At 38.6% G+C, this 13,360-nt stretch overlaps 1 protein-coding gene across 1 annotated transcript in view; it reads left to right on the top strand.

The window, feature by feature from the left end:
* Positions 1 to 11,489, top strand: part of LOC107690303 (serine/threonine-protein kinase 17A-like) — a 17,507-nt gene extending 6,018 nt beyond the window's left edge. The window contains exons 3-8 of the mRNA XM_016488605.1: positions 505 to 717; positions 6,242 to 6,386; positions 7,138 to 7,264; positions 7,654 to 7,702; positions 8,704 to 8,883; positions 9,968 to 11,489. Of these exons, the coding sequence (XP_016344091.1) occupies positions 505 to 717; positions 6,242 to 6,386; positions 7,138 to 7,264; positions 7,654 to 7,702; positions 8,704 to 8,883; positions 9,968 to 10,235 (982 nt within the window). The 3' untranslated portion in view covers positions 10,236 to 11,489. The remainder of the gene's footprint in view (positions 1 to 504; positions 718 to 6,241; positions 6,387 to 7,137; positions 7,265 to 7,653; positions 7,703 to 8,703; positions 8,884 to 9,967) is intronic.
* The last annotated feature ends 1,871 nt before the right edge of the window (positions 11,490 to 13,360 follow it).

Genomic DNA, 13,360 nt, shown 5'->3' with positions numbered 1-13,360 from the left:
TGTGAGAGAGAGAGAGCGTGTGTGAAAGATGCAGCATTTATAAAAATAAAAAAAAAACTCGACAAGTGTCTTATCAGTCTGCAACACTCTTAAAACAAGTCATTATCACCATGCTAACTTTATGAACCGCTTTTGCATGCTCAGCCCTCTGCTATTTAATGAATGAAACCCTGTAAAGAAAAAAAGTTATATTTAAAACTAAATATTTGAAAAGTTTTAGAAATTATTGCTCTTAAATTATTTTTTACTTCTCAATATTTATTTTTCTTATTTGTATATAATACATATATAAAATATTTTTTTATTAATTTTTTAAGTATGCTGCAAATGCTTGATCGGATCCAATTGTTCTGGAGAGCTGTGTAATAAAAGTTCATGTTTAATGGTTCAACGTGAATATCATTACTCAAACTGCTTGTATTGTGAGTTCCTCATTTTCATTCCCCAAACATTTCCTAAACCGTTTATTTAATCACTCTTGTGTGTATGTTTGTGTGCACGCAGGGGCAAGTTTGCAGTAGTGAAGAAGTGTGTGGAGAAGACTACTGGCAAGGAGCACGCTGCAAAGTTCCTGCGGAAAAGGCGGAAGGGTCAGGACTGCCGCGGCGACATTCTGAACGAGATCGCAGTGCTGGAGTCAGCCAAGGCGAATCCCTATGTGGTGGCGCTGCACGAGGTCTACGAGACCACCACAGAGATCATCCTCGTATTAGAGTGGTAAGACACGCACTCACACAGTTATGTAGTTACATGCCCTGATGGCAAAAGTTAAGGGCTATGCAGAGTGTTTTATGATGACTTGGACATTGCGCACCATAATTTTGTTATTCCGAGTCACCAGGGCTTTTGAAGATTAGAATTACAGGCACAAAGAAATGGCACAGCGGGTAAATCAAAACAGGAATTTTTCATAACGCTGTTGTTTGAAAGCGTGTTGTTTGTCTGTACCTTTCTGAAGGTTACCGCAGACCACAGTCGAGCTAGTTCCTCTTTTAACTGAGTGAGCTGAATGTTCCAATACAACAACCATAAAAAGAAATCAAAGAGACAAATGTATAAATTCCCAAGTGAGAATGTGGTCTTCTTGTGTTTGGTCCTTGTGAAAGGTCAAATCCGAACGCAAAGTGAGTGCAGTTTTTCTGACCACACTGCAACTAGGCCAAAATCATACCAAACCTGTTTCCTTAGCCATGCCGTTTTCTGCTGAACTTCTCAGGAAAAACGTGCAGCAGACCTGACTCAGACCTGACCGATAGATGTAAAGCCATGTGCGTTTTCATGAAATCCTACGTTCACTGTATTACTCATCAAATAAAAATAGCTCATCCTTACATTGTTCCAAACCCATGTGGCTTTCATTGTGTAATGCAAAACGAGTGCTAAAAGTTTTGATACTTTTGTCCTTTTTAAAGCTTGTAAGCTCCTGTCTCCATACATTACGCAATTAAATGCAAAAGAGCAGTCAGGACATTCTTTAACATTTTTTAATTGAAAAAGCGGTAAACGTAAAAATGTAAAATCACGTAAAATATCACAAAGTTGTCATGCATTTGGAACAACGGGCTGTAAATGTACACTTTTTGTGAGTTTTTCATTTAACACTTTGACGTTCACCACATATTTGAGAAAACAGTTTACTGTATATGTTCAGCTGAAGCATAATCGCACTATTTTAGTTTTTCCAGTAAAACAGAAGCTGATAACGTTTACTAATGAGGAGGAAATGACAGGTCGTTAAGTTTAAACGCTTTTCATAAGCTCTCTCTGTATCTATCATTCAAATCTCCCTTATTTTTTCCCCTTAATTTGTTGAAGGAATTTTATGTTTTTCCCCTACTATCTGTTATTGCCAATTCTGCATTATATCAACAACCTGTTTTTTTTTTTTGCATATTGTGTGTGTTGATGTGTACAGAGAGGCAGGATGCTGACTGGTTGAATGACGGCGGTTTTGAGAATTGGTAGATCATATCTCTCGGTCTGAAAGGTAACATGCCACAAAAAAACAGTCAGTCCACTTGCTGCACACGGCTAAACCACTTCCTCTGAAGAGACAGCTGTGTGTCAATCTGTCACTTGTAAGCACGCACATCGGCATCTGTGCAGACAACCTGTGGAGTAAGTTTACCTTATAAGGAAGGAAATGCTTCTCGTTTTTCATCAATTGTTGTGCAAGTTCAGTCGCATCAGTCAAAGTCATGGTCTGGTTGTTCTGTTTACCCATAGCATATATAAATATATATAGGCTAAGTCTGACATTTATATTTATAAATTAATAAATTGTCATATCTTTATTCAACTTTCTCCCATCTCCCGACTGCATCTCTGGAGCTCAGCCACAGTGATCTTTGGGTTCTTCTTTACCTCTCTCACCAAGGCTCTTCTCCCCCGATAGCTCAGTTTGGCCGGACGGCCAGCTCTAGGAAGGGTTCTGGTCGTCCCAAATGTCTTCCATTTAAGGATTATGGAGGCCACTGTGCTCTTAGGAACCTTAAGTGCAGCAGAAATTTTTTTGTAACCTTGGCCAGATCTGTGCCTTGCCACAATTCTGTCTCTGAGCTCTTCAGGCAGTTCCTTTGACCTCATGATTCTCATTTGCTCTGACATGCACTGTGAGCTGTAAGGTCTTATATTTTTATATATATATAAAATACTTAATAAATGGTGAGAAAGTTTAGCCCCACTTTTTTTTTTTTGGTTTAGCATGTTTGCATATTTCTGTGTCTACTTTCGTGTTCGAACAGTCTGTCTGGTTTGGTAAGGAACAATGTGTCCAATTCTTTTTACTCTGGTTTTCTGTTGTTAGTTAAATCCTCAAACTTGATGTAGGCAGGTTTAGCAGTAAAAACCAGTTAAACCGAAGAGACACAGACAGAAAGAGACGCTTCAATTTCCATTTCCTGTGGCTTTTCTTCTAAAAGCAGAGCTGAGACGTACTCGCGCTTGCATGTGCAATGCATCGCCACATCCTCTGTTGTCAGAAACGAACTGAGTTCTCACCATTTGCTGCCATTTAAAGTTAAAACCCTAGCTATTGTAAGACTGAGAATAGGAAAGGTCATAATTACACATTTACCATACATACGGACACCCCACACAAATTTGCGGCGAAACACCAGCACAGGCTATTACATAAACACACTGGCCACTGCTAGGCCACATCTACATGTGTTTGGTGTAAAATGAGATTTTAGGATGTTTTTGGGACTGGCTGTTAAATTTAAAATGAAGTATCAAGTAACAGGCCTAACTGTAGGTTAGAGAGAGTTCATCTTCTTAAAACTATTATTCTTACTTTTAAGCAGTCTGCATTTACTTTAAAGGATCTAGAGACCAGAATAGATATTTTATGGTGATCTCTTTTGTTTTGGGCAGGAAAAAGCAACCACCCACAACATCATAGCAGAATTTATCTCCGAGAAGGCATGTTATTTGGAAAAAATCTGTTTTTCATTCCTTAAACAAAATGAAAGGGGCCCTCCCTTGCTCAAAATTTGCCATTTATCTTTCTAGGAAAGCTCTTATGCAAGTCTTTTTGTCATAAGTCTTCGTCTTCATCACGCTTCTCTGTTTTCCTCATCTGCTTGATCAGATGCCCTCAGAAGTCTCTGAAATGGACCTTTCAATGGCTTAAAGTCCTTTTGACTGATGCAGATGTACAGTGTCCAACTGCCTCTGGTTCAGCACACCGTTGATACCCCAAAATAAAGCCAGAGAGACAAGACATCTGGCGTTTAAAGACTTTTTCACAGCTCGTTCTTTTTGAGCAGCTTGGAAAGTGAGTTTGAACACAGTTCATTTACTGTAGGAATCTTGTGATCTTCTGAAACAGAATAATTATTAGTACCAATACCAGATGCACCATAAATTAAGGGATTTTAAGGAATATCAACATTAAAATCCCTTAATTTTGGGGATTTTTGGGAAAAAAATGAATATATAATGAATAACTTTTGGTGTTGATCTAAATTCGTTTGTCGAGTATGTTACCATTTGGTTAGTATGAAAGCAGTTTTGATGCAGTCCACAGTAGGTATGCATACAAGCCATCCTATATTCGTGGAATTGAATCGCTAGCGACGACAAACGTGTTTCTCAGAGTTGCTGATTTCCAGATAGTTTGCCTTTTGGAGAGCATTCTTCACATTAGAGCTGCGCGATTCTGGATAAATTGAGAATCATGTTTTTTATATATAAATTGGAGAGCACGATTCTCTCACGATTCTGAAGAAAAAAGATTAGAAAACTCAACAAAATAACATAATTTACTAGTGGTTCTGACAAAATGTTCATTGCTTAAGTCTTCAAAAAATAAATTCATTTGAACAAAAAAAAAAAAATGAAATTGAGTCAGTCTCAATTCATAAAGACCTGTTTTACAATTGGAATCTCCTGAATGAATGATTCAATGACAAATACTTTTTTTAAATGGGCAGTTGTCGCCACGTCCTGGAGGAAGAGTATATGCGTTACAATACATACAAGTGTTAATATACTTTAATTTTGATCGCTACTGTAGAGAATAAGTGTTTATACTCAAACTATAAACTTTTATCCCATGTTATTTAAATGTCTGTGACACAGAAATAATGATGTGTGGTTGAAAAGACTGTTTGTGTTGCTCTTTCTGGATCAGCAGCAGCATGAATTATTCATTAACATGGATAGCGACAAAATGTGCTTCTCATGCTACACTGACACTCGCAATGTGAAACAGTCGTAATAGACATAGCTGAATCGTTGTCATTCAGGAATAAGATCGCGTGGATGTTTGAATCGAGATCGCGATCTTTAAACAATTAATTGTGCAGCTCTACTTCACATCTTTTGCAAGACCCTTTAAGTCCGAGCACTCACTCTCGTCTTCTCGTGAGAGGGGAAATGCGCTCTTGGTGGTCTTGGGTAACGGATGAGCATATTTTTATCCTTGCTTTCTGTTCCAGAAAAAGAGTTTGAGCGACAAATCTTTGCCTTTGCTCCAAATTCTCATGGCTTCAAAACCACAGAGTAAACTTGCAATTCCTCTGACAAACGTTCAGCTTTAGTTTCATCGCTCATCGTTTCGTTTACCATTGCAGTGGCATTTTGATTTGGGGAAATCAATAAAAATGGGATGTCAACATCACCAGTCTGTAAGTTTGATTGATTTTATGCAACGGCAGCTCTTCTTGAGTCAATCATAAATCCGAGTCAGCCCATTGAACCACTTTATGGATGCTTCGAAATTTTCTTTCACACGCACAACGAAACCAAAACATGTTTTTCTGTACATGAAAGGCTGTGAGGATTTGACCCTGCACATGTGTGAGCATTAACAGACCTCTTTGGGGTTTGTTTTGCTGCTGTTACTTTAGAAGACCAGGGATTGAGAGTGGAGGGTTTATTCCATTAGGGTGAAGGGCTTGAGTTGTTGTGATGTGTTTGATTAAAAGGGGATGAAAGGTTCTCAATATCCCAGTGTCCCTACTTTATAAGCCTCTAGTTGCTCATCTGATAAGCGATACCCAGAATTCCCTATTTATACAGCTGGATTCAACTGTTATGTAACACGCACCACACACAAATACATAGACTCTTCACTGAAACACATGAACGTGAGTGTCTATTGGATCGTGTGTGTGTGTGTGTGTGTGTGTGTGTGTGTGTGTGTGTGTGTGTGTGTGTGTGTGTGTGTGTGTGGGTGTGTGTGTGTAGCCCAAAATCCACTACACATGGCCCTGATTTTCCCAGTCTTTCATCGCCCAAAGGAGTATCCGCCTGCAAATCCTCATGGTAACCTTCGCTACGGTTATGCAAGGATGAAATCCCCCCCCTCCGTCGGTACCGAGAAGTCTCTTCTAATTTTATAATTAGCTGCCTTGTCATGAGAGGCCCAATTATAATGTATTGAAACGAGTGCAAGCACCTGGCGTAGAGTTCAAACCACTCAACATGTGGGTGGAGTACCTATGTACTGTTGATTTCTCGGTAAAGTTATTGTTTTACTGAGCTCATTATATGCTTGATATGGCTTAAACACCGATATCAGATGGGACAATGAAACACACCTCACCCTCATCTCTGAAACTATTATTCTAGGGTGGTTGAGGGTGTGTTTGTGTCTTTTTGGGTGTCTCTAATCATATGTATTTAATAGGAATTTTTTTTTTGTGCAGCAAGACATAACTTAGAACCATGTAACACGTGAGAATATAATTTGAGATCTAAATTGTAATCCTCTCACTCTTTTTCTGTCTTTCAGTGCTGCCGGAGGTGAAATTTTTAACCAGTGTGTTGCCGATAATGACGAGGCCTTCACCGAGAAAGACGTCATCCGATTGGCCAGGCAGATTCTGATGGGCGTGGCCTGTCTCCATCAAAACAACGTAGTTCATTTGGACCTCAAGGTGAGTGTACTGTTTGTATGTTTGTGCACATATAGATGATGATAATGCTTCAATCAGAGGCCTGGAATGTCTCGAACATCTTTTTGACCATTCTTGGCAGTGTGGGATTGAATCAAAACAGTTTTGTTATAACTAATATGCCTGAAAGTCACTTGAGGGCTAAAACATCTCTGCTATCCCTTTTTTTTTTTCTGAGATGGGGTGTGTGTGTGTGAATTCAAATGCATTAATGTCCAAAGTAATTGATTAAATCGCTGTATTATGTCTGTGTATGTGGGCGTAACAAAGAAAGGAACTACAAATAGTTTCCCCTCTGTGCTGTTTCGGGCTATAGTACACCCAGGATTTTTTTTAATTTGGTTTAACAACATTTATTGCATAAGGCGGAGGTCAGCAAAAAAGTTGGATAACATTTGCAAATTAATGAGACTGAATGACTTTTGCTAGTGTTCTTAAGACCGTTAGCCACACTGTTGTAATAACATCAAGTGCTTCAGTCTAGTAATGTTACTAATTTCATCAAGCATGTGTGCACGCTTGAGGTGGAAACCGTTTGATAATTGGTTAATGGGGCATTTAAAGAAGGGTACTTCACACGCAGCTATTGGATTCAGTTAAAAACTAAATACATGAAATATTAGTACCGGTAATTTTTCTTAGTGTTGTTTTTTTTTTTATTATTGGGTAAACAGGTTCTGCTCTCCTGCAATTCAGTGTTTGCTCTCTCTCACACTCGTAATGTCTTCTCCAGCCTCAGAACATCCTGTTGACGAGTGCTCAGCCGCTGGGTGACATCCGTATCGTCGACTTCGGCTTGTCTCGGCAGGTGGACAGTGTGTCAGAGGTACGGGAGATCCTGGGCACTCCCGAGTATGTGGGTGAGTCGGACCTCCTTCATTTGCAAACCTCCAATGCTCCCACGCACAGCATTACTGCTGCAAAAACGGATATGTGAAGTCTTAGCTCAGTATGGTGGCGAGGAGGGGTGAACCGAAAGCTTGTGTAAGACTAGTGAAACTTCACGTGACTATCGACTTGGTTGTGACTCCCTCAGTCTTAGAAAATCAGTAGAAAAACCAGGCAAAAAATGGTAAACATTTTCTAGCCTTACCTACAGTACATGTGTGTCAGGATTTTTTTTTTTTGTATCATTGATTGTTTTTGAACACTTTAGTATCAGACTGCTGCGATACTGAAAATGGACTTTTTTTTGTGTGTGTAGCTGTGTTGTGAAGGGTAATGAGACGTTTGTTTCTCTTTCCTTTAGCTCCTGAGGTCCTGGACTATGAGCCCATCAGCACAGCTACTGACATGTGGTAAGTTGAACTCTTTGAGTGTCCAGAGTCCAGACGTGTGTGTGTGAGAGAGAGAGTTTGTGATATTTGACACACATGTTGAGGTGTTATAAAAAGGTCATGTATCGTTGTGGTGACATCTGGATAAATGGGCCTATAAAAGCAGATACAGGTTGCATGATGCATTTCTGTAATCTAGTTGTATAATAAATGTGTCCGTGTTTATCTGCATGGTAAAAAGTCAGCATGTGCAATCAGTTTACAACCCTCTGATAATCTAGAATGTTCCCTAGAGAACGTTCGCATGCATTTTAAATGATGTAAAAGGTGGTTTTCACGGTCATTGTGCCTTTTTTTTTTTCTCCATTCATTAAACAACATACCATTTCCTGTCTTTCATATTTTGACGTTTATTAGTGGCGCTCACTAAAACAATCACTATTACTTTTGTTCATGCCTAAGGGTTTAGAACAAACCTCTAACCCCAAGTAAGGATTCTTGCTGTAGTTTGAAGTTCCGATGTAACAGAAGTAGTGACAGATCTATTCTTCTGTATTGGAATGTACCAATTGTACGAAGTTATGAAATAATTATAAGTTTAAATAAACGGTAGAAAATAAAATAGATATGCACAATAAATTGTTCAATATAAGATCTATAGCATGCGTTTAGAATATAGGTTTGATTTCCATTTCATGTCCACTTTCAGAATTAAACTTTTTAACCTATATGACTTAAGTGTCTTATTACTTTTCTAAGCCTAACTCGTTAAAAAAAAAAAAAAACATGCTTGAAACCCAAGCTGGTTTCCTGGTCTTAGCTGGCTTAAGCTGGTCTCCCAACCAAACCAGCTAAGAAATGCCCAAAATCCAAAACCGGACCATACTGGAGACCAGCTAAAACCAGCATTTTTTTTTCTTTTAGCAGGGTAGGCTTATTGATTATTATCATGTGATAAAACATCACATTTGAAGGCGTGTTTTTCTGCCGTACTGATCTGTGTTGCTGCTTTTCCCCTACAGGAGCATTGGGGTGCTGATTTACGTGATGCTCACAGGCGAGTCGCCTTTTCTGGGAGAAGAAAAGCAGGAGACCTTCCTGAATGTGTCCCAGGTCAATGTGGACTACTCTCAGGACGTCTTTCAGGGCATCTCTGACCTTGCTGTAAATTTCATCCAGTCCCTGCTCATCAAAAACCCCAGGTAGGAATAGTTGGCTGTTATTCGTGAATGTGGAAGTGAAACGACATTGTGATGCTCTAGTTTTGTTTTGGCAAGCTTACATAACCTGATTGATGGAGTGGCTTCAGTTGGCTCTGCTCCAGACATGTAATTTCACGCTTCAGTCTCTCATTAAAATGTCTTGAATATACCGTGAAATGAGCCTTGCAGTCTTACTTTTTCCCCACATCCCTGGGCTTTTTTGCTTTAACTGATGAATGGTAAAAGCCTTTTTAGGCCTGCTGGTCTAACAAATAGCAGTCCAGAGCTTCTGCCATCACTGCTATATGAGAACAGATAGTAGCATGGTCTCTGATCCAGAACCATAATCTGCACTCCATAAAACTTAATGCTTGTAGATCATCGCCACTGAGAAAGCAGGAGAGGAAAAATGATAGCTTAAAGCAATGTGGAAAAATTCCTCTGAGTGTGAGTAATTGGGGAAGGAAGAATCTGGGAACCTAAACGAGAGAGTGCTGAGAGTCTTTCATTTTTGCAGACTGGTGGAGAAACCAAATGCTGATGAGAACCTTAGTGCATCATTTCACAAAAAAAGCACACTTTTCTCACACTTTATAATTTTTCATCATAGGCCAAATTCGCAGTCTTTGCTCACTTAATAAGCAAAGTGTTATCCCAAATAAAGTTTTTTATTTTTATTTTATTCATTTACCCAAACAACATATTTTTCTTACTTTTTTTCCTATTTTTTAAAATAAATAAATAAAATAACCTTTTATTTAATCCCCCCCCTCCCTTTTTATGCATAGTTTTCATTATATTTATTCATTTACTCAAAACTTGTTTTTCTTTTCCTGGCATAACATTACTGCCAATATTAATGCATAAGTTTTTTTTTTTAGATTTTTGCAGTATAATTTTGTTGTAGTATTATCATTTCATGTGCCAATATAAGAATGTGACTCGTCAACTCTGTTGTGACCAGTCCTGAGTTGTATGTTGTACAATCTGATTTAAAAGATGCTGCATAATATTGCACATCTGACAAAAAAACCTAAAAAAAAATCACAATATGTTGAACAGCCTTCCCCCCCCCTCTCTCTAGAAAACGAGCAACAGTGGAAGAGTGTTTAAATCATCCCTGGTTAAGGCTCGACTCTCATCACCACGCTGTGGAAGCTCCTCTAGATGAGCAAGAAGCCAGCCAATCCGAATCAGAGCCTGAAAGTCCCGGCCCTTCCCCAGAACTTGTCGTCATCCCTTCATATCCCACCTGCCCAGGCCAGGGGGAGCTGAAGACAGGACGGGACACTTTCATTTTCACAGAACCGTTCCCACCTCATCCCGAGATACAACAAGAGCTCATCTGTTAAGCAACAGACTTTATTGCCCAAACCGAGGGCCTCTGTGTTAAAGACCGAAAGACTCAACCTGCCAGACTGGTCTGGCCTAGTTTGGACTGGACAGCGGTGGTCTACTCGGGTGTTTGCAGCACCGTTTGTATGTGCGTGTGAAGTCTTTGTGTCGTCTTGTGTGGGATACAGAGCCGTCCTGGTCTGTGAATGCGAGTTGACCTCCCTTCTGACCGCAGAGGTGTGCGCGTGTGTCTACAACAGATCTGAAAGAGATTAAGCCCCTTAATAAAGCATTCTTAAGCTCTTGGTCAAGGTTCTTAACTCCTCAATGCACCGCAATGGATTGTTTATACTTTTAGAGTGGATTGAACCTTCTCTGCTGTCTGTACTTTGTCCAAAACTCAAGTTGGCGTCTCCCCAGAAAGTGCCTGCTGCATTGTAGGAAGGAAATGGAAAGCTCTGATAAATCGACTGATGTTTTATTCATCATCGCTCTTCATTGGACCCAACCTATTATGTCAAATATTATGAAGAACTGACGCTGATTCTTTCTTCAGAAAAGTAGATTTATCATCATTCTGCTTCTTGAGAGGTGGCACCTGCATTTTAATTAACTGATTCACAGAGACTACATTTGTTCTAGCACTTTTGGTGGGAATAAATTTATACTCCAATCTCCCAACAAGCACATTTAAGTAGTTCAACATAGCATGGTCATGCATAGCCACTGTTTGTTTGGTTTCTCACACCATTTCTGTACCACTTTTTTTCCTGTTCTTATTCATAACAAGTTTGCTGTAATTGCACAAATGTCTTGTACCGTTGTTGTTTTCGAGGGGTATTCTTGCCTTTCTGTAATATATTCCGTATGTTATTTTTGTGTCTGGTATGCATCATGGGTATCGAGAGGTAAATTTTCCAAGTCGTCAGTGATGTGGGGCTTATGACTGAGGGCCGCTCAGAGTCTTCTGGGATTTGAGGGTTTCAGACAGTTGTGGGAGATGTTTGCATTTTCCGAAGAACCGAGCACAACAAAACAAAAGGCTTTGACAATTGTATATTTTTTATTTTAAAAAAAGAATGTTAAAGTATTTTTCTACAGCTGTGGTATTTTATGGTTAATATGAGAAAATAAATTGTAATATTAATTTAGATTTATTTTTTAACCGGTTGTGCTTATAAAGTTTGCACTTGCGTCCAGTTGGACTACTTATGTATTATTGGCATGCCTGGCAAAATATTGAAGAAAATAAATGATCTTTTTGTATTAAATTTATGAAGAATATTCTTTGTTTACTACCTAATAGGTTCTAATAGAAACATTTAAAAGTTTGAGGTCAATAAGATTTTTTAAATACCTTTTGAAATGCACCAAGGCTGCATTTATTTGATCAAAAATGGCGGTATTGTGAAATAACTTAATATAACTTATTTCAACATATACTGAAAATGTAATTTATTCCTGTGATGGCAAAGCTGAATTTCCAGGATCATTACTCCAGTCTTCTGTCTCACACAATCCTTCAGAAATCCTTCAGAAATCATTCTAATATGCTGATTTGCTGCTCAAGAAACATTTCTCATCAATGTTGAAAATCATTGTTCTTAATATTTTATAGAAACCATTATACATTGTGATCGAACGGTCTTAAGAACAGCATTTCTTTAAAAAAGATTGTAGTAACATAAATGGCTTTACTGTCATTTTTAATCAGTTTAGTGCCCTTGCTGAATAAGTATTCATTTCTAAAATCATATAGATGTGTGTATAATATATAGATAGCAATACACCAGCCGCCATAAAAATTAATATTGTAAAGTAGTGAAACAATTTCCAAAATTTGTTTTAATTTTTAAAAACAAATGATGAAAGCTTGATACTACAAAATAAAGTGTGCAAAATGATCCTTTATTGGATTAAGGCATCAAGTTTCCACATTCCAACCATCAAGGCTACAGGGAAATATGAAATATTGCTGCTCCTTGCAGTTTTCCTAACCTTGTGAGGCTGAGGTAACCTCTTGAAATGACTGTGGGGAAAAAAAATCAATTTCTTTGAAAGGTGTGATTCCCTTTGCCAGTGTTCCCTCAGAACAATATATTTTCTACATTTGAATGCCAAGCTTACTTGCACTGTTAGTTGAGTCCTGAACTCTTACCCTGAAGCATCTGGCATGCTTTAACCAACTGTAGTTCAATGCAATTGTCCTATATCAGGAAAATATTATATAGTTTTTATTTGTGTAAAGATCTATCTTCCAAGAGAAAACTTGTTCTGCCTGACAGATAGAAAATGAACTCACTCTTATGTGCATCTGGGCGCTTTGGATGGAAAAAGGTAACACATCTTACCAGATAATAATCTAATAAAAGAGAGTTGTTTTAGATGGCAATTTTTCATCACAATAATGTGCGCCTTACTCTGAATATTCAAACACACAAACCAGAAATGCCATGTGTTTAAGAAAAGAACACGTTCCTGCATTCCTCCACACACACACATGCAGGTTAAACAACATTGATGTCTGCCAATAATTCTTGTTTTAATGTGCTTTTCCTCTGCATGTTAGAGTTCTTCCTGCACACACACACACACACACTCCCACCCTGGTCTCTGGAGTTCCCGTTTCTCCCGTTTCTTAGAGGAACGCAATGCTGTTTTTCAGACAAGCAGGTTCTCATTCCTGTCCTTTCTTTTCTCTTTCAATTATTTAAATCTCCACCTTCTAATAAAGCTGCATTACTTCTGCCCACTCCTAATACAATGGTCACCGATGTAATGTTGACAGTAAATGAAATGCATATACATAAAAGAGTTGATATGCTGAAAAGTACTGCTTTTAATCATGAGTTTAGTAATAAAAAAAAACATTTTCTGCAAAAGAATCTCAAGTGTGTTTCCAGTGCATATTTGAAAGTCCTTTATGTGTCTTTGATACTGATGAAACGAGCCACACTGCAGTGATTGGTCGCTCTGTGTTTGTTTAATCTCTGAACCTTTCCTCAGTTTCCCTGCCCTCTCTCATACTGTGACATTATGGTGCAACTGAAACTCATTCTGAGATGTCATCTCTAATCTCATCCTCCAATTCCTCACAGCAGAGGGCCGCAGTAAAAAGGAAAATTCCGGAAAGTGATCAGGA

This window comes from Sinocyclocheilus anshuiensis, unplaced genomic scaffold (genome assembly GCF_001515605.1).
Source record: "Sinocyclocheilus anshuiensis isolate Anshui unplaced genomic scaffold, SAMN03320099.WGS_v1.1 scaffold461, whole genome shotgun sequence".
In the NCBI taxonomy this organism is placed as follows: Eukaryota; Metazoa; Chordata; class Actinopteri; order Cypriniformes; family Cyprinidae; genus Sinocyclocheilus; species Sinocyclocheilus anshuiensis.
Note: the sequence above shows the minus strand (reverse complement) of the source record. Positions and strands in the feature narration are given on the sequence as shown.